At 41.3% G+C, this 23,383-nt stretch overlaps 1 protein-coding gene across 1 annotated transcript in view; it reads left to right on the top strand.

The window, feature by feature from the left end:
* The first annotated feature begins 13,757 nt into the window (after positions 1–13,757).
* The window catches only part of AIG1 (androgen induced 1), a 123,146-nt gene continuing 113,520 nt past the window's right edge, over positions 13,758–23,383 (top strand). Inside the window, exon 1 of the mRNA XM_080584045.1 lies at positions 13,758–14,058. Coding sequence (XP_080440171.1) covers positions 13,918–14,058 — 141 coding nt within the window. The 5' untranslated portion in view covers positions 13,758–13,917. The remainder of the gene's footprint in view (positions 14,059–23,383) is intronic.

Genomic DNA, 23,383 nt, shown 5'->3' with positions numbered 1-23,383 from the left:
TCCCTGCTGCCACTGAGTCAGAGCACTGCTAGAGCCAACTGAGCGTTCATGGGCTGCTCTGCTGGGACAGGCGGAGATCCGGGCTGCAACGCAGAGAGGCGACAGATATTTAGAAGGGACTAAAGTCCCTTCTAAAGGGACTAAAGGGAATAAAGTCGAAGACATACTGGGGAAGATTTTAAAAAGAAAGGTCGTTTTTATTAACTATGTAACCTAAACATCTATTTTTATCTTTTTAAGGACACAGATATGAGTATCATTCCAACTGACTTGAATATTTCAAAAGCCTGCTATTTCTCAGTAGTGCTACTTGTGCCAAGTGATACATATACGTATATACACATACGTATACGTAATGCATGCTAAAGTGTAGGATTCAGCTGGAAGTCAGCTCCTGGCTCCCCTGAAGGTTTCACCAGTGGAGGCTGTCTCTTTATTGTGGCTACTGTTGCTGTAGTGTGTGGCTGTTTCTAAAAAGATTCATTTTTTATTCTCCCAGGCCTTCTGGAAGAGGAGGAATATAGTCCTTTTCTACAGATGGGAAGCTGCAGCTAAAAGATTATGACTTCACTGTGTGCTGGCAGGCAAGAAAACGAGGAGGAGCAGACCCCCCTGGTTCTTTCTGTGACTTTCATATAGAGTGGTTGCAATTTCTTTCCTTTTGGTGCATTTCCACCACACAAGCTTTGATGGGTTTTGTATATAGAATGGCAAGCGGAATCAAGGGCTCAATTCTATCTATCAGGAGTCAGACGTCAAAAGCAAGCAATCTGTCATTGTCAGCGTTCGCATCTCATAAAAGGGGAAGGCATGTATCTACAGATATGTATATAATCCCTTCTCAGTGCTCTTCCTAGGGCAGTACAGCTAGGCTGCTACAGGAGCAAAGGTATGCTGCTGGGATATGCTGCTCAGTTCCCAGAGCGGGGAGATTTCTGTCACTGCCCTGGACTTTCCTCAAGGCACTGGGGAAGAATGTGGCAGAATCAGCACCTGGTATAACTGGCCCCCGGTCTCGGTCTGATGTCTTGCTCCATGGATGGGGTCACAGGCAAGGAGCCAGAGCAAACACCCAAAGCCCCAGGAGATCAGGAACCCGCTAGGATACATTAAGTAGCAACACTCATGGGCTGGCACGGGAAAGAAGAGACAGACTGCGGTGCTTTCATTTTCCAATTGTCCTCATTTTTCTGGTACCAACCTTTTCTTGGTACTCAGCGCAAGTTTTTTAAGGCTGTTGTGGTTTTCCTTTGAATTAAGAAGCCATGAATTAAATACACGAGTCAGATTAGTTACAGTAAATATACACGGGATGTGTTGTGTAAAGGACAGGAGTAGTTGTTGCTGTCGTTCATCCTGAAATAACTTTGCTTTCCTGAGTGCAATATGAAAACATACTGAGAAAAGTACACTATCACAGCTGAACATCGCTCAGTGATGCAAGACTGACATTAAGATGTGCCCAGTGCTTTATGCTGGCCTCTTACTGATTTTTCCAAGGTTCAGCCATAATAATCATTCTTTTGAAAGTCAGATTGCTTTGTGTAATTTTCCTACGTAGCATGACTCAGTTGCTTAAAAGTCTTTGAAATTCAAGAAAGAAAGGACCTAATGGAGCCAGAAGCAAAATATACTGAATTTTAAATCTCAGGGCATCACTCAGTCTCACTTTTCTTCCCTCACGCTTGGATAAATAAATTTAATTTGAGGATAAGAGAAGTAGCTTTCTCCCACAAAATGAGCAGATTGAATAAAAGCGAATCTTTTTTTTTTTTCCAACAGTCCTTTGAGGAAATAGTTGTTGTTGATTAAACTGAATACACTTGCATCTGACCTTTCCTGCTATTGTTTCACTACGGTCGAATCCGTTCGTGCCTCTGTAGAGCCAGCCCGTCGGTCACGCTCCGGCACACGCAGCTCCCAGGGCCGGAGCTGGTGCAGACCTCGCCAGGGCCAGTGAAAGAGGAAATCTCTTCTGCAGGAGGACTTCATGGTACCCAAGATGAAGTTCAGCCTCTCTAAGAAGCAACCATCAGGTGAGATAAAGATGGGGCAGGGACCTTCTGGCTTATCTAACAGGGAGAGATTTTGGGGCTGGTGCTGTGAAGAGCCCCACCGCGGTGTATTTTCCAGGCAGTCCAGCTGTTTTCATGAGGAGGGAAACTCTTTCTCTGGCAAGGAGGTTCTTGATACCAAGGGAAGAGACAGCATCAAGTATCAGTGCCACGGCCATATCTGGGGACTCATATCTGGGGACTCCTCTCAACGAAAGCAGGACATTATTATTAATGGGAACCCAGATCCTTACTTACGTGGCTTTATGCTAGTGACTAACGTGAGCTATATCTTCAACCAAGGCAGTACATGTTTTGCATTAGACAAACAACTACAACAAACATTAAATGTAGGTAGGAAAAGGCAGCTCTGTGGCATTACGATGTTTTTTCATTTCTTATTGAACTTTTTGTTTAAGCCCTGCCTATCAAGCTTTAGCCATAAACTTTGGGAATATTCTGGTACTGCTGGTGAATAATGTTCTCCTGGCAAGCAATAATTGTCTAATTTTCAATAACAATATTCATCCCAATATTTGGTTTGGTTCCAGTGATATCACTTTGAAATCTTCCTCATGAACTTCAGTTTTAATTTCTAATATTCTTATATTAGTAGTTCTGCAAGATGCAAGTGCTGGCGAAAAGAAGAAAGAATCAGCTCTCCGACTAAAAGCCTTTCAAAAAATTTAATTTTCCATTTTGACTATAGCAAAGACAAATGGACATGGGAAGATGTAATTCTTCTTCCTGAATAAATACCTTATAGTGGCAACTTTCCCTGTGAGGAATTGAATCTGGAAGAACTGTCTCAGAGTAAGTGGAACTCAAAAGATGGATCACATCAGATCCCTATATTTCTGTTATATATTTACACTAACCTGACTGGTTTACAGACTTAGCTCCTGTGAAAATTGGGCTACGGCTGTAAGTGCTGGAGACCTCCTGAAATCTCTGGCCATTCTGCACTACTCTTGGCTCTGATATACTAAGACACAAACGAGCTCTCTGTAGAGATATTTTTCAAAGGATGTTTTCTCTGATAACCATCTTTCACATGCTTAGGAAAGTCACACATGCCCATCCAAGGAGAAAATCAGATAGCTGTGTCTACGTAGAATTAAACAAGTAAGAAAGGAATAATGGATTCAGGGAAAATGCATTTTTAATAGTCTTGAAATTATTTGCAAATATCTGTTGAAATGCTTGGATCCCTTTGACTGAAGGGTGCTTTTGGGAGGTGGGGAGGATTCTATTCACAGAGATGCAAAAAGAATCCCCTGTTTTTCCCTGCATCTTTTCTCCCTCTTTTTTAGTTAATAACTTAGGGGTTAAAATTCTTACCCAAGATATGAGCAACACAAGTTCTGTACTTTGCTGGGAGAGTAACACAAATAACAAGGCTAAAAAGTCATGGGTATGCATGAATGAGGCAGAGACTAGATTCAGACTAGCTCTCCTATTATCTGCATGTGACAGCCTTAATGGCTCAGCTATGGGATAGAAGAATTTTCTATAGGTGACACTTTTTTCTTTGCGTAAAACAAAAGTCAGCAGCCACAGTCACAACAAGCCTTCAGTCCTGCTTCAGAGATGAAACCTGAATGTTAATGACCAAAATAAAGAGCATTTTATTTTTTAATAAAATACACGGTCACCAAAAATAATCAGACGCATCCTTCCCCCACCCAAACATATCTTCTGTCATGTTGGAGAGAACAAGAAGTGGAACAACAAGAGCAACAGATTGTAATCTGTTCTGCTACTGGGAAGAAGTGAACCAAACTTTCTCATATACGAAGTGACTGCTTTAACCACTGAATTTTTCAGGAAAGAGTTCATCTTCCAGTTTCTTGTGTCCTTCCTTTCCTGTGCTTTCCTTCATCCATCTTTCCTACAGTATAGTGGACATTCTTGTCCTAATCTTTCACTGTGCCATATCCAACACATTGTCATGGGTCAAAGATGTCCAATTCACACAGAATAACAACAGTCACACCAGTCAACTACTATCCCATTGGCAATGCTGAGGCACATAGTGAGGCTGAAACTGTGTTCCCCATTTCCTGTGTACATCTTCTACTCTGAATCTCCTCCTTTTTAACTTGTGGGATGCACCATTGACTACTGCAGCACCTCTAGTTTGCTCATCAGTCTTTGTATTGCGTGTGTGAAGCACACTTTTTTCCTTATTTTCCTGGTTTTGACTGAAAACTGTGACAAAAGTTGTGCATATGAGGCACAACATGCACTAGACATTCTCTAGGTTAGCCTCAAATGCTGCACAAGAATATGAGAATAAAAACGGCCCCTTGTTTCAGGCCAATGGTCCACTTAGCCCAACATTCTCTCTCCAGCTGTATAAGGAGATGGAATTTTGGGTGAGACAACAGATTTCAGAAGTTTACTGTTTGCTTTGTGAAGTACTACTTTTAAAAGACGTTCTAAATTAACATTCTGCTAGTTTCATTGAGTATCTGTTTTAGTATTGTGCTGTCTTCATGATTTAGAACATACATCCCTCAATTCTTGTCTTTACTAAGTGAAAATTCCCATTTTTTTCAGACTCTTATGAGTTAGCTGCTCGTTCTCCTCAACCCTTTTAGCTGCTTTTTCTACATTTTTTTTCTGATTTCACCATGTCTTCTTGAGTTGTAGCGACAGAAGCACATAGCACCTACAATGTGGGTGCACTGATGTTTTATAAAATAGCAATGTGTTTCCTGTCTTGATCACTATACCTTTCCTGATGATGTCCAATAGTTTACTGGCTTTTTTTGGCAGCCACCCCACACAGATGTTTTCAAGAAAATGTCAATGGTAACTCCAAGATCTCTTCCCAGAGTTATAACTTTTCACTTCACATTGTGCAGGCATGGAGTTTAGATTATTTTTCCATAGAGTCTGCACTGAAGATAGTTTGACACTTGTTTGCCTGCTCACCCAACTCTTTAAGTTGTTTCTGGTATTCCTTATTATTAACATTGCATTTCATTACTGAAAAGAAGTCTTGGATAATTCACTGCATACATCCTACTCCATATCACTCAGGAAGATGTTGAATAAAACTGGTTAAACCACTTAATACCAGTAACTGACCCCACCTTTAGTAGCGCTCATCAAACTCATTAAATTTCACAATCCTTTAACCAGGTCTGATTCTGTAAGAGAAGACCTCCTCCATCCCCATGGGAAATTAATTTTTTGTAGTAAACCTTGGTGTGGAATCGTGTCAAAGATCTTTTGAAAATGAAAGATCTCTCCTCAGTACCCTTTATCCTTGTGCTTATTGACTGCCCTCACAGAACTTGAGCAGGTTCTTCAAATGGCCTTTCCTACTAAAGTAGACATGCTGACTTCTTCACAACAGTCGATGTTTATCTGTGTGATCGGGTATCTAACTCTGTGAGATATACTCTACTGTCTCATCAGGAATAGAGTCATTCATTGGTCTGTAGTTCCCCAGATTTCTTTAAGAGCCCTTTCGGCAGAAGGAAGTTACGTTGGCGATCTGGTACAGTAGCCATTTCTATAACTGGTGGAGCACCTTGGTCAGCAAATCTGCAATTTCACATTTGAGTTCCTTCAAAATCTTGGTTGAATGCAAATCTGTCCTGGTGTCTTTCTGATACTGAGTTTGTTTTAATTCACTTTGAATCCCCATTCCTGTATCTTAAGGAAATGGGAACAGAGCTTTTAAATAGCTAGTCCTTGTCCTAGCCATCAGACAAAGCAGTAGCAATATGTTAAAATGGAAATCTGTGAAAAGAAAAAAGGTCTGATTCTATCTGGTTATCCACAAGTAATCTGTATTGTACTAAAACCATTGGATAAAGCAGCAATAGCAATCATAAATGTAGTAGTGAGGCACCTTCTGATTTGCACATCTGTCATATCAGTGCCAATCTATTTATGAGGTAATAAAAATGAGCTAAATTAAGAATGATCAGGGAACCCCATTCACATTATTGAAGCATCATGCAGTAAGTGCAAGAGACAGGTGGCATAAGTGCTAAAACAAGGACAGAGAGTATGTGCTGCAGGGAATCAATCTACTGCATTAACGGCTAATGGCACACTCAGTGTTTATCCATTATTTATCACATAAATGAGTATGTACCGTCTAGACTGCAGAGGTGCTTTCATAACAGAGTGACACTGATTACTGAAAATTAAAAAATGAGAGATGATCTTAATGAATTAATTGAAAATTAGCAAATAGTAACAAGGTCTACATGGTATATCTGTTCAGCCTAATAACGGTGGATTTTGTTTTGTTTTTATGAAAGTTATTTGATCCATTGCTATAATTTTAGAGTTTAGAGAATAACGCAAAACCTGTGAAAAAGGTAAAGGACTTAGGATGCAATCACTTCCTGCCACCATAGAATACTTTAATTTGCATGCACAGCTTTTTTTTTTTGAGCTGCTTTTTGTTTTACTTTAATATTCTGCTCATTTTTTTCCCCTTTTGGCTTACTGGCACATTAGTGAATACTAAGAATATCTGCTCATACTGAGAGAAAAATGATGTTACTCAAAGTGTACTGAGTACCAGTTGTGGCATAGAAACTACACTCTACACCTTGGTTTGAAACCTTCAATGATGCTGGAACACTGGCCTCGAATAAATAAATTACATGAGCACTGGTTTGATCATCTGTCTTTATCACTGGAAGCTATGTCATTAAATTCAGAAGAAGGGTCAAATTTTCTTCTCAGATCCACTGACAGTGTTAAAACTTATGCTAACTTATTCATAAAATACAGAACTATACTGGATAAGTGGAAAAGACACAGTAGTTAAGCATTCCCATTATATTAATTATCTTAAAAAGCTGACTTATGTAAAGATGATTCAGTTCATAGAGATTTAGGTAACCAATTGAAATTTACACTAATACCGAATGTTAGTTGTTTGCATTCCCCTGCAATACACCCTATCCTTGTTACAAGCAAGTAAGTCCCAAGAGAAGAAACATCATTGTATTACAGTTAATAAGGTTTTAACTAGCTGTGTTGGTCTTGGAAGAAGGAAAAGTGTGGATGTCTTCTGTCTGAATCCATCATACTCTATTCAGTTCTTTAATAGGCAGCATGCTGTTGTCCCATAATGAATCCTTTACTAGGATAATAGACACACTTGGGTAGGTTTTCAGTGACAAAATGAAAAATATGGAATTTCCCCAGCTTCCATCAGGAATCCTTGAAATTTTTAAAGATCCCTCTCTCTAATTGTTGCTCTAAATATTCATGATATCATTTACTTTGACAGAAAGATCTCTCTTATATGATGAGGAAAAAAAAATCTACCCCAAATAAAAACACTCTCAAACTTTGGACTGTTTAGGTTCAGAAAACATGAAGAGAAAGGTCAGTTTTGTGATTAATCTAAACCAGTCAAAATTAAATGTAGTGTTCCAAGGATTGAGATTGGTTTCTGAATCCCAGTGTGCCACCTGGGCTGCTCATAAATGATAAAGCTGCTAGGTTAGTGGCTGAATAAGTACATGCAAGACTTGAAGATGCTTGAAAATAGGCTATGTTTTGTGCATAATGTCCAGAACCAGAACTTCTGGACATTCACATGGACATTCTGGCACCTACATTCACATAAACATTTTTTTAATAAATAAATAAATAAATTGAAATCTTGTGCGTTTTTAATTACCCCTAGCAATTGCCAATTACTATAGTAACTAGTCAGATTTACTAGATAATTTAGTCAAAAAAGGCACCTAAATGTTTTCAAAGGTATCCTATTTATCTCTGCGATTACTTGCACAAATGACATCCCAATTCATCCTCTTCTAGTTTATTCTATTGGACTCTATCCACATACTGTTAAACCTTGTAATAATACTCCTTTGCTTCTACTTAAACTGCTTTCTCTTCATGATGAATCTGTGAAGCATATACAAGTGTGTTCCTCCTGTAAACAGAAAATGATGGCAAAGTAACTTGTGGCTCAAGTTACATGAGCTAAGTGCCAGGTCCTGTGCTTTGGCCACAACAACCCCATGCAGCGCTACAGGCTTGGGGCAGAGTGGCTGGAAAGCTGTGCAGAGGAAAAGGATCTGGGGTTGTTGGTTGATGCTCGCCTGAACATGAGCCAGCAGTGTGCCCAGGTGGCCAAGAAGGCCAGCGGCATCCTGGCTTGTATCAGGAATAGTGCAGCCAGCAGGAACAGGGAGGTGATCGTCCCCCTGTACTCAGCTCTGGTGAGGCTGCACCTCGAGTACTGTGTTCAGCTTTGGGCCCCTCACTACAAGAAGGACATCGAGGCCCTGGAGAGTGTCCAGAGCAGGGCTACGAAGCTGGTGAAGGGCCTGGAACACAAGTCCTGTGAGGAGCGGCTGAGGGAGCTGCTCTTCTCGCAGGTACCTAGTGACAGGACTAGAGGGAATGGCCTCAAGTTGTGCCAGGGGAGGTTCAGGTTGGAAATTAGGCGACATTTCTTCTCAGAAAGAGTGGTCAGGCATTGGGACGGGTTGCCCAGGGAGGTGGTGGCGTCACCGTCCCTGGGGGTGTTCAAGGAAAGGTTGGACGTGGTGCTTAGGGACATGGTTTAGTGGGTGACATTGGTGGTAGGGGGATGGTTGGACCACATGATCTTGGCGGTCTCTTCCAACCTTAATGATTCTATGATTTGTCCATTCAATTAGTGAATTTGAGATTTGGGGTCAGGACCTGTGGCAGCCAAAATATTCTCACAAATATTAAGTACTAGTTTTTCTTTGTACACACCCGTTATGTATCTCTTATTCCATTGTGTCCTCCGCAGCGGTTTATGTGTATTGTAGAACTGTACTGTCATTCAGGAAAGCAAGAATTATGGTTATTTCATGCACTTGTAGAGAAATTCCCATGATGCAGCTGTCTCAAAAAAATTTAATTTTGTTCCGGCAGGTGGGTAGCAAGCATCATAATGCAGAAAGGTGGTTGTGAGAGAATTCAAAATCATTTCAATGAGTTCATTTATTCACATTCGTGCTGATTTATCTAAGAGCTCAAATGTGCAATACTCTACAGCTGGTTTCTTTCTGAAGGTTGGTCTAGACCTCTTGCTTCTCCCTTACTTTTCTCCTTTAAGGCATATTATCTTTCTGTCCTCTTCAATTAATCCCAATGAAATGATCATAAGACTACAAAAATATAGAAAGCTGAACAGTGGAGAAAGTTATTCATGGTTTTTTCCTAAACCCAATTTGCAGTTCAGTTTTTGTATCACATCAGTGTGTGTGTTTGCCTCCCTTTTCACTTACATTTTCAGAGCTTTGTTGTGGTGGGGTTTTTACTTGTTTGCTTGTTTTTGCAGTATGATAGGGTCCTACTGACAAAAGTTAATCAACTTACACAGCAATGTACACATTCACATACACATACACAACTCCTGATTTGTATAATAAGGCTTTTTCGTTCTAAAAATCACCACTTCAAGAAATTCTAATTTAACAGAGAGGCTGAATGCAGCAAATTTTATCTGCTTGTCTCTCATTTATAGCAAGAAAGCTCATGGTCTTACAGGACAAAACAAAGTTTAACTTGCAGAGGGGATGAATGAATTTCCAGCTCCCCCAAACTCTGTTCCACTTATCTCCTGGTTGTCTCTGCTCCAGCTCTATTTCCCACTATAAGGTATAGATAGATATATACTGTAGACTAGCCAGTACAAAATGTTCAATTAGTAACTTCACTGCCATTCTTAAACCTAAACTTAAAACAAAATTAGCAACAATATTTTCAGTCATCAAGTAGCTCCAGAAGTGTTATTAAACACATTGCTCTTTAGACCTCACACAAATGTGTTCTTTCGATTTTATTCTCTTTTTAATTTATCCCTCAATTTTTTCATTTATATCTGTACGAAGTAAATTTCCCTAATTTAAGAAAGTAAAAATAGGGAATGAAGGAATAAAACTCGACTGAATTTTATTAGTGCTATTAACAGTGGGCTCAGTTATAGCAGTGTTTACCAAGGATTTTGAGCTGCATACTCGTTTGATACATGGGGTCATTTACTACCTTAGTAATAGCTGTCCTGACTGAAGAGCCATATATTAAATACATACATACAATCTTAGAACATTTCTAAAGACTCCTCTGTCTTAGACAAAGGCAAGATATTTTATTTTCAAAAATTGCCTGTTGATCTTTAACTTGCAATGTTGCCAGTAATTTCACTTATATCCATTGCAAGAAAGCTTAATTTTTGCATCTCTGCTTCTGTGGGACTCACACTCCCACACATCCAAGTACACTTACCTTGGCACAGTTTGTACACTCTGCCTCAAATATTAGAATTGCAGTATCAAGTGCATTGCCAAGAACACACTGTGATGAGGCAGCACTTACCAATTTCCTATGAGTTCAAGCATGCATTACTGTGTATTATCCTTCGGAGGCAACTGCTTGTGGCCTAATTCCTTGTGAACAGCACACTTCCATCTAAAGCAATTGCATAAGAGAAGGCAAAGGAGACCCAAAAGTTTCAAAATATCTCTAAAAGATCATTCACCAATGTTTTCCTTAATACAAAATACAATGCTGTTCAGAAATTCAAATGCTGTTCATTTAAAAAAGAAAAAAATAGAAAAAAAATTAAAAGAGAGAAAAAAATATCCACACAAGCATTCTCACCTGCTAAATGTTACGTGCTATTCTCCCAAAGTGCCAAACAGCAAAAAATGCATTTCCTATTAACAAGTGGATGGGAAACCCACTTCTTCAGATGTTTTTTCCACTCAGTTCTGTGACATATTTGCAGGCATCTTGCTTCTTATTCCCCGTAGTACCTAGTGTTTCTTAACATCCCCCATCCCAGATATACCAGTGCTTCTGACTCTCTCTCCTTTCTAAACCCATATTCCATCTCTTCTGAATGACAAGCATGATCCAAGTCAAACTCTCACTTTCAAACAAACTTATAGTATGTGACTTTGGAAAATTCAGTTGAGGCTTTTCACAATTTACAATTGGAAAAATGTACAATTTACCTGAAAAAATCACAGCTTGGTACTGAATATCATATTTTACGCGTTTATAGTCCACCTTACTACTACTTATGTACATGATCAAAAAACTGAGATCTAAAGATATAACAAAATATGGAAAAGTTGCATTCATGTAGCAACAGAAAGGACAAATTAGTAAATTACTCATTTTTACTTTGCTGAAAAACAGTAAGACCAAATCTCACAGGAGAAAAAAATCCACTGCAAACCCATTTCAACCACAGCCAAAAAAGACCTTGCCGCTTTGCCTTCAACAGACGGTGAGTATAAACTCTAGAGTAGCACATAAAGGCTAATGGCAGCCTACAATCTAATTAGTCCTTATTATAATACTGTCCAGAGATTCAACAGATATTTCTTCAAAAAGGACACAGGCACAAACAGCCCACCCACAAAGGAATTCAGTTTCCTTTCAGAGGTCTAGAAATGCTTAATAAAGAAGAGTCTTTGACCAGGAAGAAGCTTGGCTGGGCCCGGCATGTTAGTTAGCCTGCCTTGAGATTTTCATGACTGAAGAAAAAAAAACAGGGAACAAAAGTGTTTATACATTCTGCTTAGACTTTCACCTTGGATTACAAGGCCGAGTGAAGTTTTTCTTCGTGTGAGGTTAGGATTTTCTGCAAGTTTTGCTGAGATTTCTAAGGAAGATTGGAGAGCAGAATTGAAGAGCATTGAAATGGGGCTCCAAAAAGCCTGAGTAGTTTTTTTCTTTTTAAAAAAGTTTTAAGGATGCACAAACCCTGGAGGATGTTTAAAAGCGTGTGACTAAAAGGCAAAACAGGAATGGTGGTTTTCAAGACATGTTCAGCGAGTACTCATGTCTGTGGTACTGTATTAGTGACACAGAGGTGCACTTAGAGAAGTAGAGGACAGACCCCCTAAGGCTTAAGACAGCCCCAAATTCTTCATGTCAGAGGCAGATCTCAAGACACAAGTGTGTGCATGTGTACGTCCGTGATCAGTCATGCTGTAGAGCTCTGCACAGTTACTTGCCTCTAAGAGCTTACAGAACTGCAGTGCAGCAAGACTCGCACACTGAGGGTGCCTCTGCAGCAGCACTACAGATCAAGAGTGTATTTTAGCAGTAAATCTCTTGATCATCCAGACTTACACCGCGCTTTGGTTTGTAACTTGACATCCATCACAAAGCAAGCTGGATTCCTTTTGAATAAAACCAGAACAGAAGATGCGTTTCAGGGGTTCACTTAATGCTCTCTGGCCTCCAATGAACACTCAGTCCACAGGTCCAAGTAAGAGCTAGCCTGAAGTGAAACCGCCTTCAACACATGCAGTTCAGGCATCGGGTTCTCAGCAACGGTGCTGTTCCACTTGCACTGGGGCACACTACTGATGCTATTAGCACGGAAGCTATTAGCACGGTCTCCTATTGTATTGCAGACCATTACGTTTCATCGCTACCTCTTACACTGGACCTTAAGATTTCAGTGAAACCAAACCCTTTTAGCCTGTTAGACTGTAAAATGTATTTTAATACATACCACAGAGGGTCTGATTGCCTAATGTGCTTGCTTGTGGCTCAGAACTGATTGGTAAGATAGCCTGAATGATCTGGTGGGAAATTTGTGCTCCATGCTCCCAGTGGATTCTTTGACCAAGCCTGAATTACAGTTCCTCTACAGAAGCAGGGGTCTTAAACTGTCCTAATTTCATCTACGATAGGTGCTAGCACGTGTTCTCCCAAATGGTCCTTTGTTTTAGCAGAACTCGAACACAGCAGATACCAGATTAAGAGGCATGCAAGATTAAGATTTTACTCATTATGTAATGAATAAGAGTAGGGAACACATTGCACAGTCATTGATTCAAATTTTTATTGTTCAAACATTTATTTCAGAAGACAGATGTATGGAGATGATATTTGTATGAAGATTGTATTTATAGAAGACATTTGTCTATCCAACCTCAGGCATCACTGTGTGTTTTTATAACAACTTTTCCATATGGTGGAACAATTTAATGTGTAGCCCACGACCAAGCACGTTAAGACCCTTTCCTTTTCAGGGTGCAGAAGCCCAAGCACAGGACCCCCTCAGTTGCTCCTGTCATCAAAGCTGCCTTCCAGATCAAACCTCAGCTGACAGAAACTGACCTTGCCCTTGAGCAAAGCCTGGCATGGCGATCCCTCACACCACATGGGTGCTCACCTCCACAGGTGCCATCTTGCACTTGATTTTGCGCCTGTGAGGTACTTTTTTAGTGCCATGTCGTTTTTTCTGTTTTCTCCTGGACTAAAGGAAGAGGACCAGGTCTGAGGGCCTGCGCAGATGCCACAAGACCAATACGGAGATCCAGGAGAGCCATGGGCAAGGCCGAGGGCCCAAACCTAACACGGTGCCAGCCGCTCTGCAGGTTACAACCAGCGGCCCTGCGCTTCACTCTACATAAAGTGTCGGTGTAGGGCCGACGGCCCCAGGTCCCCCGGCCCCTGTATTGATTAAAAACCGCAATTACGGCCGGATTTAATTTTTCACTCAGCAGTGGGGCACCCAAAACAGCTTTCCCCCACACACCCCTTCCTTCCCAGGGCCGCTCCCCTCCGTCCCCTCACCTGCCCGCCGGGCCCGGAGCCCGGCACCGCGCCCCCCCCTCCCTCCACCGCCTCCCCGGGGCCGCTGCCGCCCTCCCCGGCCCCAGCGGGCACCGGCGCGGCCGCTCCGCTCCGCTCCGCCCCGGCCGGGGGCGCCGGGAGGCCGGGCGGCAGCGGCGCGCAGGGCCGGGCACGGGCGGAAGCGCAGCCCGGGCTGGGCCGGCACCGCCACACGCCGCCCGCCGCCGCCACCGGGGCCGCCGCCGCCGCCACCGGGGCCGCCTCCCCGTGAGCCGCTCGCAACATGGCGCTGGTGCCGTGCCAGGTGCTGCGCGCCGCCATCCTGCTGTCCTACTGCTCCATCCTCTGCAACTACAAGGCCATCGACATGCCCGCGCACCAGACCTACGGGGGCAGCTGGAAATTCCTGACCTTCATAGACCTGGTAAGTGTGCGTGTGCTCTGTGTGTGCGTGCCCCTGCCCGTTTAACGGCGGCGACCTCAAGGCGGGGACGGCGCAGGGGGACCCGCACCGCGCCCCGGGGCGCTCGGCCCCTGGCAGGTGCAGGCAGAGGCGCCGGGCGGCTCGGCTCCCCAGCTCCCCGCCGGAGCCCGTGGCACAAAGGACGCCTCGCTGCGCTTCTCTCCGCCCCGGATCCGGGCCGGGGACGGCCGCCGGAGCGCCACCAGCCCGGTGCGGCAGCGGGGCCGCGTTTGGCCCCGGCTCCGCCGGCGGCGCGGCCTCGCTCCGAGCCTTGCGGTGGGAGGGGAGGGGCGGGAGCAGGGCCGGGAGGGGAGGGGAAAGCGCTCTGCCTTCGGAAATGAGGGAGCTGCTTCCCCTCAGCGCCTACAACAACCCCCTTCGGTTCCTTTTCTTTGAGTCTACGGGCATTTTACGGTTCCTGCAGCTACGGAAATGTCTCAAAATGCCAGTATCTCAGTGCTTCCCCGTGCTTCCAGTGCTTCTTACAGCTTCCTTTAGGTTCACAAGTACTGCTGCTGCTGTGTGAGCAGCCTCAGCACCCCACATCCAGCCCGTAGGTTGGGTTTGTGGAGACCAAAGTTACACACTGCTAACCTCGTAGGTGGAGCGTGGAAGTTTCCTTATCAGGGTTAAGCAAAGGTTCATCGCGGTCCATATTTTATTTAGAGAGAAGAAGCAGCTCACATATTTTTCATGTAGCCAGCACAATTTTTGTGTTGGGTGTGAAAAATTGGCCGGATTTTTGGGGATCCACAACCCCAACTAGTGCTTTACTGCTACTTTGAAGCGGTGTCTTAAGGCCTGATTTTCTCCTGGGAGACAAACTAATGTTTAAATTCGCCTTTTTTATTCTCTCAGGCTACTGAACAGTACAGGCAATGATAGTAATTGATAGAAGTTAGCACCGAATCCCAGTAAATTAGGGATCGACTTCAGTGGGGATTGAATTGGTTGTAAACCAGCTAAAGCTAAAAGCCAGTGATGTGGTTTCAAGTCTCCTCCTTTTTCTTCCCTCTTCTAGCCCTGACAGTTGCTTGAGGATTAAGTGAACTGAGGCTGTCATACACTGAAAATAACATTTGACAGTACATTATATTCATTACTTCTGCAAAATTACAGTCTGCTGTCCATGGCAAGTTCATGTGGACTTTCCTGTCAAAACACACACGTGGTTCAGGCTACTTCTGACGTGGCCCTAAAGGTCAAGGTAAATATAGAGTGCATTTTGAAGTGTTTAGAACAGTGATCAGCTGTAACTAGTCATTTCTGTCATTTAGCTGATGCTTGTCATGTGTTTCTCATAGTTACCAAGTTGTATAGGTGAGAAAAGGTTAATAGCTCCTTACAGTCTTCACTCCTCCAAATAACAGACACAACTGCTTGCATGCTTTTCTCAGTGACTTGCCAGCAAATAGACCTCCCCGCTTGTTGACAATGTTTACTTATGACCAAAAGGCCCTGGTCGCGTGTTATCTAAGCAAATATACCTTCGCTTCTCCCGGGACAACTGGGAGACTTGAAGAAACAAAATACTGTTAGATTCGTGAGGAGGATACCAGGAGGAGAGGTTGAAAGATGTTAGGCACACTTCCAAAATCCTGTGTGTTGGCTTAGTCTCGAAAAACTCTTCCATAAGTTTCAGCTTCCTCAGCCATGTGCAGTGTTCCTCTGTCAGTCATTTTCAGAGTCTGTCTAGACAAAATAGCAGCCATGCCAGAGTCTTGGCAGACGTGTTCCTGCTACAGATTGTACCTCCACAAGCAGAGATTTCATCTTTGACATCATAGAAGCACGTAGAAAATCTGTTTCCAAAAACAGCTACCACTTTTGGAGAAAAGTGAGTTTATGAACTGAATCTGAAAAATCACTTGGATTTTTTTCACCTGCCCATTTATAATGGAGCATTCCTCTCAGTCTCAGCGTCAGTAAACGTCTCAGAGATTCAGGTAGCTGGCTTTGCAGAGGTACTATGTGAAATGACTTAAAATTATCCTGCATGTAATAGAATTTTGAATCAAATTATGAAAATCTAGTGTTTGGACACTGAAACACTAGACAGAGTAAAATATTCTAAATGTATTTATTGATCTGAACAGCACTTAACACTATTTGTAGAAGTCAAGCATTAAGAGGAAACTGTTTCATACAAAGCTAAAGCTGTATGGTACCTGTCCATCCATAATATTTTGGATGTTTACAGCTAAGTAATATTGTCTTGGGTGCCAGTATTCCTGCTTAATCTCACCTGTCCTTGGATTATGAAGGAAAATAAGCACTATTGATGACTTCTAACTGCTGTCATTGCAATTACTGACTCTGTTTCTTTGCAGTTGCTAATATGGTGGCAACATTCCCGAAACATCCCTGTCTATTACCATAGACATGTTTCTATTTCCATATTTTTCTGGTTTATGAAGCAATGTACTGGAATGGAGAATGTACTGAAAGTATGCTTTGTCAGTACACTGGTGATGCTCCTCACTGTTACTAATGATCATTTCTCCACTTGGGGCTTTCTCCTGAGTATGTGAAGGTGATAGGTGCTTGCCTCGCTTATTCCAAAAGTGGAACAGACTTCTGCTTAGTACCAGTGTCATTACAGAGGAAGAAAGGGAGATGCAGAGAGGTAAAGAATTGCTGCCAAGACCAGTTAGTGGGCCCAGCAGATCAAATTATTGAATTTAACATTCAGGCTACTTCAAAACTAGAACATGTTGCTTCAATTTAGCCTCACAATACAAACCAAGCTCCGAAGTTAGTTCCTGTGGGAATGGCAAGGAACTGGATTTAGGTGGGATACACCAAGAGATCTGCCTAAAATCTCCTGTATAGCTGCCTTTGTTAGATTCACCACTTGGTGCTTCAGTAGTGGATTGCTCCACCGTTCCCTGCACCATTATCCATAAGTTCATTGCTGAGCCTCATAGTGAAAGTTATCGTAGGGTGAAAATGATGCCAGTACAAAAGGATTCTTTGCAACAAGTTTGTCAGCTGCATAAATCTTCCAGAAATCTTCCCTACTTGTACCTCTGTTTGTTCGGCTCTCTAAGTGCTGGAAGTAGCCAAATTAAAGATAACTGGGTCGTTCTGCAGACACTGTAATCACGCACCTGCCTTTATAAACACATTTGTTGAGGGATCCCTTTCTGACAACTTTTCTAAAATGGCAGGATCCTTAATGCTGCAGGGATTAAGTTTTATTTCTCTTGGTTCTTTTATTATTGTCGCGAGAGGAGACAAAAATAAATGCAATTTGTATTCTGGAATGAAGTGGAGCCTGTGGGTGCCAAAGGAGGACCACCTCTACTTTTTGTGTTTAGATTTGTGTGTTAATTAGCAGAAAAGTATCTCATCCTAAGTATGTATCTCTTTAATAAGGGGTGCCTCATCTAAATAGCTTGTAACTTTTATTGTGCAGTTTCTGTGGAAATTTTATTCTTCAAACAGGCATGAATAAACCAAGATACGCTGTTGCACGCACATATGCTTGCAATAACAAAATCCTGTTTGGATTTTTTAATCATAGGGGCTCTCTGACAGGCTGATCAGGGTAGTTACAGAGACAAAAAACAAGACTGGCTTTTTGGAAGCAGTCTCAAGTGTTATGTTTTATGATTATGATTAATGTCCCTGTTTTGAATAACAGAATGTTAACACGAGTATTCATACCTCGATTCAGGGCAGCCAAGGCAAGGGAGAAATTCATTTTGCTTATATATAAATCTGTCTGGCCATATATTTTTATTACTCCCGTAAAAGAAATAGCAAGATGTCTGTGTATCTACTTTTATACGTTGCTGGCAGATTGAGTTCCACAGAAAAACAATTACAAGTTTTGCTTGCAGTTTATTTTTTGCTAATACATGCTGTATTTGTTGTGTAGAAAATATCCTTAGATTTAGTTTCATTAAGTTTAAATAAGTCATCAAAACTTAGTTCATTTCTTGCCTTTGGAAAAATTCAGAGGGGCAAGTTACCAACTAGGAACTAGAATTTGTAGATCTGTCATTTATCCTTTACGTTTTTTATTAGTTATTAAGTCGTGTGAGGTACAGTTATTAGAAAAAAAGATATCTGCTTAACAAAGCAAGGCTAAAATTATAGATTATTTGTGCCCATTCTGAATTTAGCCATATGGATAGGAAAGAGCATGACCAATAAATGCCAGTGGCCAGAAGAAGTCAGAAGTGAGGAATAAATTGAGGCTTTTCCTTAAGTAAAAGTCAAAAAGTCAGCTTGATTGCAAACAGGCTATGTAGTCATCGCCTGCTGTAAAATTAGATCATTTTATATTAGAAGAAGATGTATTGTTTACCTTATGAAATCACAATGCCTCAGTGTTAGTAGTACTCTATTACAGTACATAGACTCTTACCGCTAATATTAATTCAGTATTTACAAAATACAGATTTTGCTCTGGGCTTGCACGTGCAGAAAGGCAGTTTGCGTTCCAGACTGCGCGGTTGGCTCGCTACCTGAAGTTGAGCGAGTTTCATTGCTAACTGTATGGGTTGAACTTGCTGCAACACGGAGGACACGGGTGAAAACGTATTCCACACTCTATGGAATATAATTGCATGACTCTTTTCCAGGATTTCCTTTACTGAAACGAATTTCACCTTCTGCTCCTCTCTTTCGTCATCTGTGAAGTTACCCTGATATTCACCCATCTTTGTCAAGTGCTTTATGGCTTCTGTGTAAAGAGACTACAGAAGTGTAAGATATTATCTTGTATGACTCCCAGAGGTAGTTCATCAGCATGTCTAGGTATCTGTGTGCTTACTATAGCACAGAATGCAGGCACCAGTGTTTATCAATTTATGGAGGAAGAAACTAAGGGCTTGCTTCTTTAGGAATAACAAGGTGAGGTTTCTTAATGGTGCTTAATGTGTTTGAGAGAATAGGCAACAATATAGGTAAAGGAGCCTTTTAATAAGTACGTCTTTTAGAGCTTTCTTGTTCCCTCTCTGGCTATAAACATGTCAGAGAAACAGTTGTGTGTAGTGCTGTCAGTGCAGTAATAAAAACATAATGGTATCACCGTTTGTTATCGAGAGACCATGTTTTCCATTTGCTTTTGGTAGCACAAGTTCAGTGAAATTCGAGCGCCGTATGAAGCATTCTGTTTTCACATTACATTAGCATGTCTTTATTTTACAATTGGACTTAAGTATGTTCAACATTTAATTTGGGAATTCTTGGGAAAGTTATGGCTGTCATGAAATATTAGTGTTGGCAGAAGGGTTGGCAGTGGAAGGGAGGCGAGTAGAAGAGAGGACAAATTGGGATCACTTACTATGGTGATAGATTTAACTAACGACAGTAATATTATTTTATAACTTGGAGTATGTAAGTGATAGATAACAGTGCTATGTTATAAAACAGTGAAAAGTCCAAGTTTGCCAAAGCAGTTCCAGAAGATGACAACTTCAAGCAGTTGGTTTAGTAGATTTTCTGTTCCCTTTGAAAAAAATCCTATTTACATTGCATTGCAGTTGAAGGATTTTCTTCATAATTTTATTTTAATGGTAAGAATAACTCAGTTTTTCTTATATGTATCCATATGACAAAGTTATTAAGTATTTTAAACAATAAATTTACACAATGACAACACACCCAGTGTATCTCAAAGAATTTCTATGAAGTTAAAGCTGGGGTTCTGGGCTGTACTAATTCTTTGTGAATATAAATCAATAATAAAATATTTAATTGCTGTATGTGTTTTTGATACTGTATTTGTTATACTAATGAGGCCATATAAGCTTATATAAGAAAAAAAATTGAGAGATTGACCTTCTTAAGTTGTACTGGAGATCTATATAGCCTATTAAGTAATATTTCAAATAACATAGTAAATTGCAGACTTAGTCTTTCAAATTAGAAATATTTTAAATAAAATCAAATTCCATTTGACTCTTTGCAGTTAGATCGACCTGAGGCTGTACTTAAAATTGCATGGTAGAAGTCCATGCAGGTTGTTGCTTGCTTCGCTCTTCGGGTGGAAAAAAAAATCGATCATGGTATCTGAAAATAGGGAAACACACAATAATCTTTTATTATCGGTGTGATGGAAAAATAATATGCGCCATTATGTCCTCCTAACAAAATAAACTTGTTTGCAGATTTGAACAAAGTACAATGACAATAAAATAGAATAAAATCAAGTTGAAAAAATAGGCAATTCTGCAATGTATGAAATATGGTATAATGTAGATGTATTACAAAAGATTGACAAGTGTGTGAACAAAGCAATAAAATCAAAATATTTCAGGTTGCTTTCATTATATGCAGTCATTTCTGTGCTGCATCTTTCCATATTTAATAAGTGGAGTTGTCAGTGCCTACCTATCCTAATGCGGTAAGTATCTAGAAAACACTTTTCTAATGGAGCTAATTTAATACAGAATCTGATGTTGGGAGGCGCTCGGCACAGGTGGAGAATTCCTTGTCATTTAGAGTTGTAATTGCTAATGCAACTACATGACCAACACCAGTGACACGTTTATATTTTTTCAGCAGAATTAAGAGTGAAAGAAATATTGGCGTGTAATAACTTCACACGATACTGGACACATTCCTGTATTTGAAACCAGAGGGATGTTACTGCTTGCAATATACATGTGTAAAACGTCTAATTCCTCTCTATTTATTTTTGTTTGTTTGTTTTCTTTCAGTTGTCTGAGTCTGAGGGTCAGGTTCACACCTTGGATGTCCAGGTTTATATGTGATTTATAAGGCAGAAAGAAAATTGGCAATGCCTTGGTTTATTTTGAAGACCCAAGTGAAACACAAACTTCTCACAAACTTCTTGTTCGCTCTGTGAATGGGGTGAATATGGAAAGCTTTCTTGCTTCTTATGGAAACTTTTTCAAGTTTTGCCTTATTCACCTGCATTTATTTGAATAACTACATTTTACCCATCCCATATTTTCAAAAGCCCTGAATTTGTTACTAGTCTTCAAAGCCTTACATCCTTTGTTACCTTTTTATTATATAAGATGCAAGATTTTTTCAACTCAGCGTAGCGACGTTTACTACAACTGAAAAAGGTGTGTTTAGCTTTAGTGGATGGAAAAGTTAGCAGCAGCCTGAAGGGAAAAAAGCAAACAAATAAAACAGTGGGAAGCTGAAGTAAAACTTCTAGCTATTTCAAAGAGGAACAAACGAAAGTAAAATAAAATAACACATTTTGGTAAGACTTAAAAGCAAGTCCCTTTCCCAGTTTGAACTGGGGTTAAGTGGTTTGAGGATTTTCATCAGCAATTTACCAGTTATCTCAGGGTATTTTACACGCTCTTGACATATAGTTGGCATTGTTTGTTGTTGTTTTGTTTGTTTGTTTTGCAATATACTGCAAAATGTAGAGATTCTATTGGCTGGAAACAGGCTAAGCTCATATGAAGTTCTGGGAGGAAATCAGAACCTGATTGTCATTTGTACGAAGGCTCCTTCTGGCAGTTTAGGTAAGTCCCTGTTTTCCCTCTCAAGTTGGAAAGAAACATTTGAATGCCTCATGCAACAATCCCTGAACATCTTGTCTTGCCACTGTCCTTGCAAGCATCCTGTTTACAGTAGGGTTTTCCAAACAAATACTTGTCAAAGGGTGCAATTATATCATAATTTCCACTGAAATCTGTGCGCAACTGACATAGCTCAGGTATTTTTGCCACAGTTGTCTGTAAGGTTGGTCATTTCAGGGTGTTTCAGGACTGCTTACAGTAGAGCTTAAAACAAAACTAGTAGTGCTGGATTTTTACTAGCTGAATATTAGGTGTCCTGATAAAGCAGAACAGAATGTGCAGGAGGGGAGAATGTCAAATCCCTTGCTAATTCCTTGCTAGCAAAGCACAAGGAGTGGTACATTTTTGCAATGAATTAGTGTAAATGAAACAATTTATGAGAATTTACCTGCACAAATGCTGCTAGATGCTTCAGACTGTTTGAGTTGGTTGTATAAGGGCTTTGCAAGGAATTTCAGTTTTGCTCTGGCTTATTTTTGGTTTTGAGCAGTGCCGTCTGTATCTATATATATATTTAAACCTTTGTGTACCTGAGGGTGAATTTACTATTTTTTTTTCCTTTCCTCTATTTGTATATATTTATCAGGTATCTTGAAGCCTTCTGGCCCTGGCAGCACATAAGTAACAAAATGTTATTTATTATTATTATTGCAAGTATTATTAGAATTAAGTAGGAGTGGGAGTTCCGCATGCAGAGCACAGGTGGCATATGTTCCTAAATGTACTTGTTTCAGATGCAAGAGGAAGAAAAAAGAAGCTGCTTTTAATGCTGCTATATAAATTGGTAAAATGCATGAATGCTGAAGGAATGTTTTCTCTGTGAGATGCTTAACAAGCTCGTGGCTGAAGAGATAGAAGCATTTCATACAGCTAATATTCAGGCTAGCATCTGTGTGTGATCCTGAGACACTGCAGTAGGGCTCTCTTCCCTAGAGAAGACGCAAGTTGTCATGCCCAAATGCCAGTGCAGGCTCAGCTCTGTGAAGGCTGCAAGTAGAAAAAGTGGGAGAGAACAGGAAGAGATGACAGCACGTCGCGCTGGGGTGAGCAGGTGAGAGAGCACGCCATCTGACGCGCCTAGTGCTGTGACAAGCTGGTGTTTGGGTGTGTGCCAGCTATGAGGATGAAATGAGGGAAAACAAGGTGTGGAGTTAGAAAGCGGCCAGTATTTCTCACCCAAACCAGCGTGTGTTGGGGCTCCCTCGGACTTCCTCGTCCTCTCCCCATTTCTTCCTCCGACACCCCACCACCGCCACCCCCACGGCCCCCACTGGCAGCGCGGATTCACGTCCCTGCAGGACGTGTTCGGCTTAGCCCTCTGCTCTGCAGCGCAGGGTGCCTGCGAAACTTTGCTCTTTGTTGGGAGCCATATGCACTGACAGATGCAGAGGTCCCCATTTGCTGTTCACTTAGGCTCCCAAACGAATTGAAATTCCACGCTGCGAAAACTTTCTTGACCTTACTTTACTTGTTCTAGCAGTGTTCCAAGAACTGAGAATTTGCATGAGCACTAGACACAATTAGCGGCCTTCCTATACGTCCCAGGAAGCGAGTGCTAAGGAGGTGTGAGTCACGGAGGAGACCTCTACCACGTGGGACTGGTGCAAGCACTGTGCTGGTGAACTGGACGGTCAGGAGGCTGAAGGGGATTTGGGGTATTTGGTGACGGATGTGCATCGGTGTGTACATTTGAGATAATTGTTATTTACTTACGCCGCACGCAATATGAAAATATTAAGCTGTGTTCATAAAAGCTGCTCTGTGCT

This window comes from Anser brachyrhynchus, assembly GCF_964034855.1.
Source record: "Anser brachyrhynchus genome assembly, chromosome: 3".
NCBI lineage: Eukaryota > Metazoa > Chordata > Aves > Anseriformes > Anatidae > Anser > Anser brachyrhynchus.
Note: the sequence above shows the minus strand (reverse complement) of the source record. Positions and strands in the feature narration are given on the sequence as shown.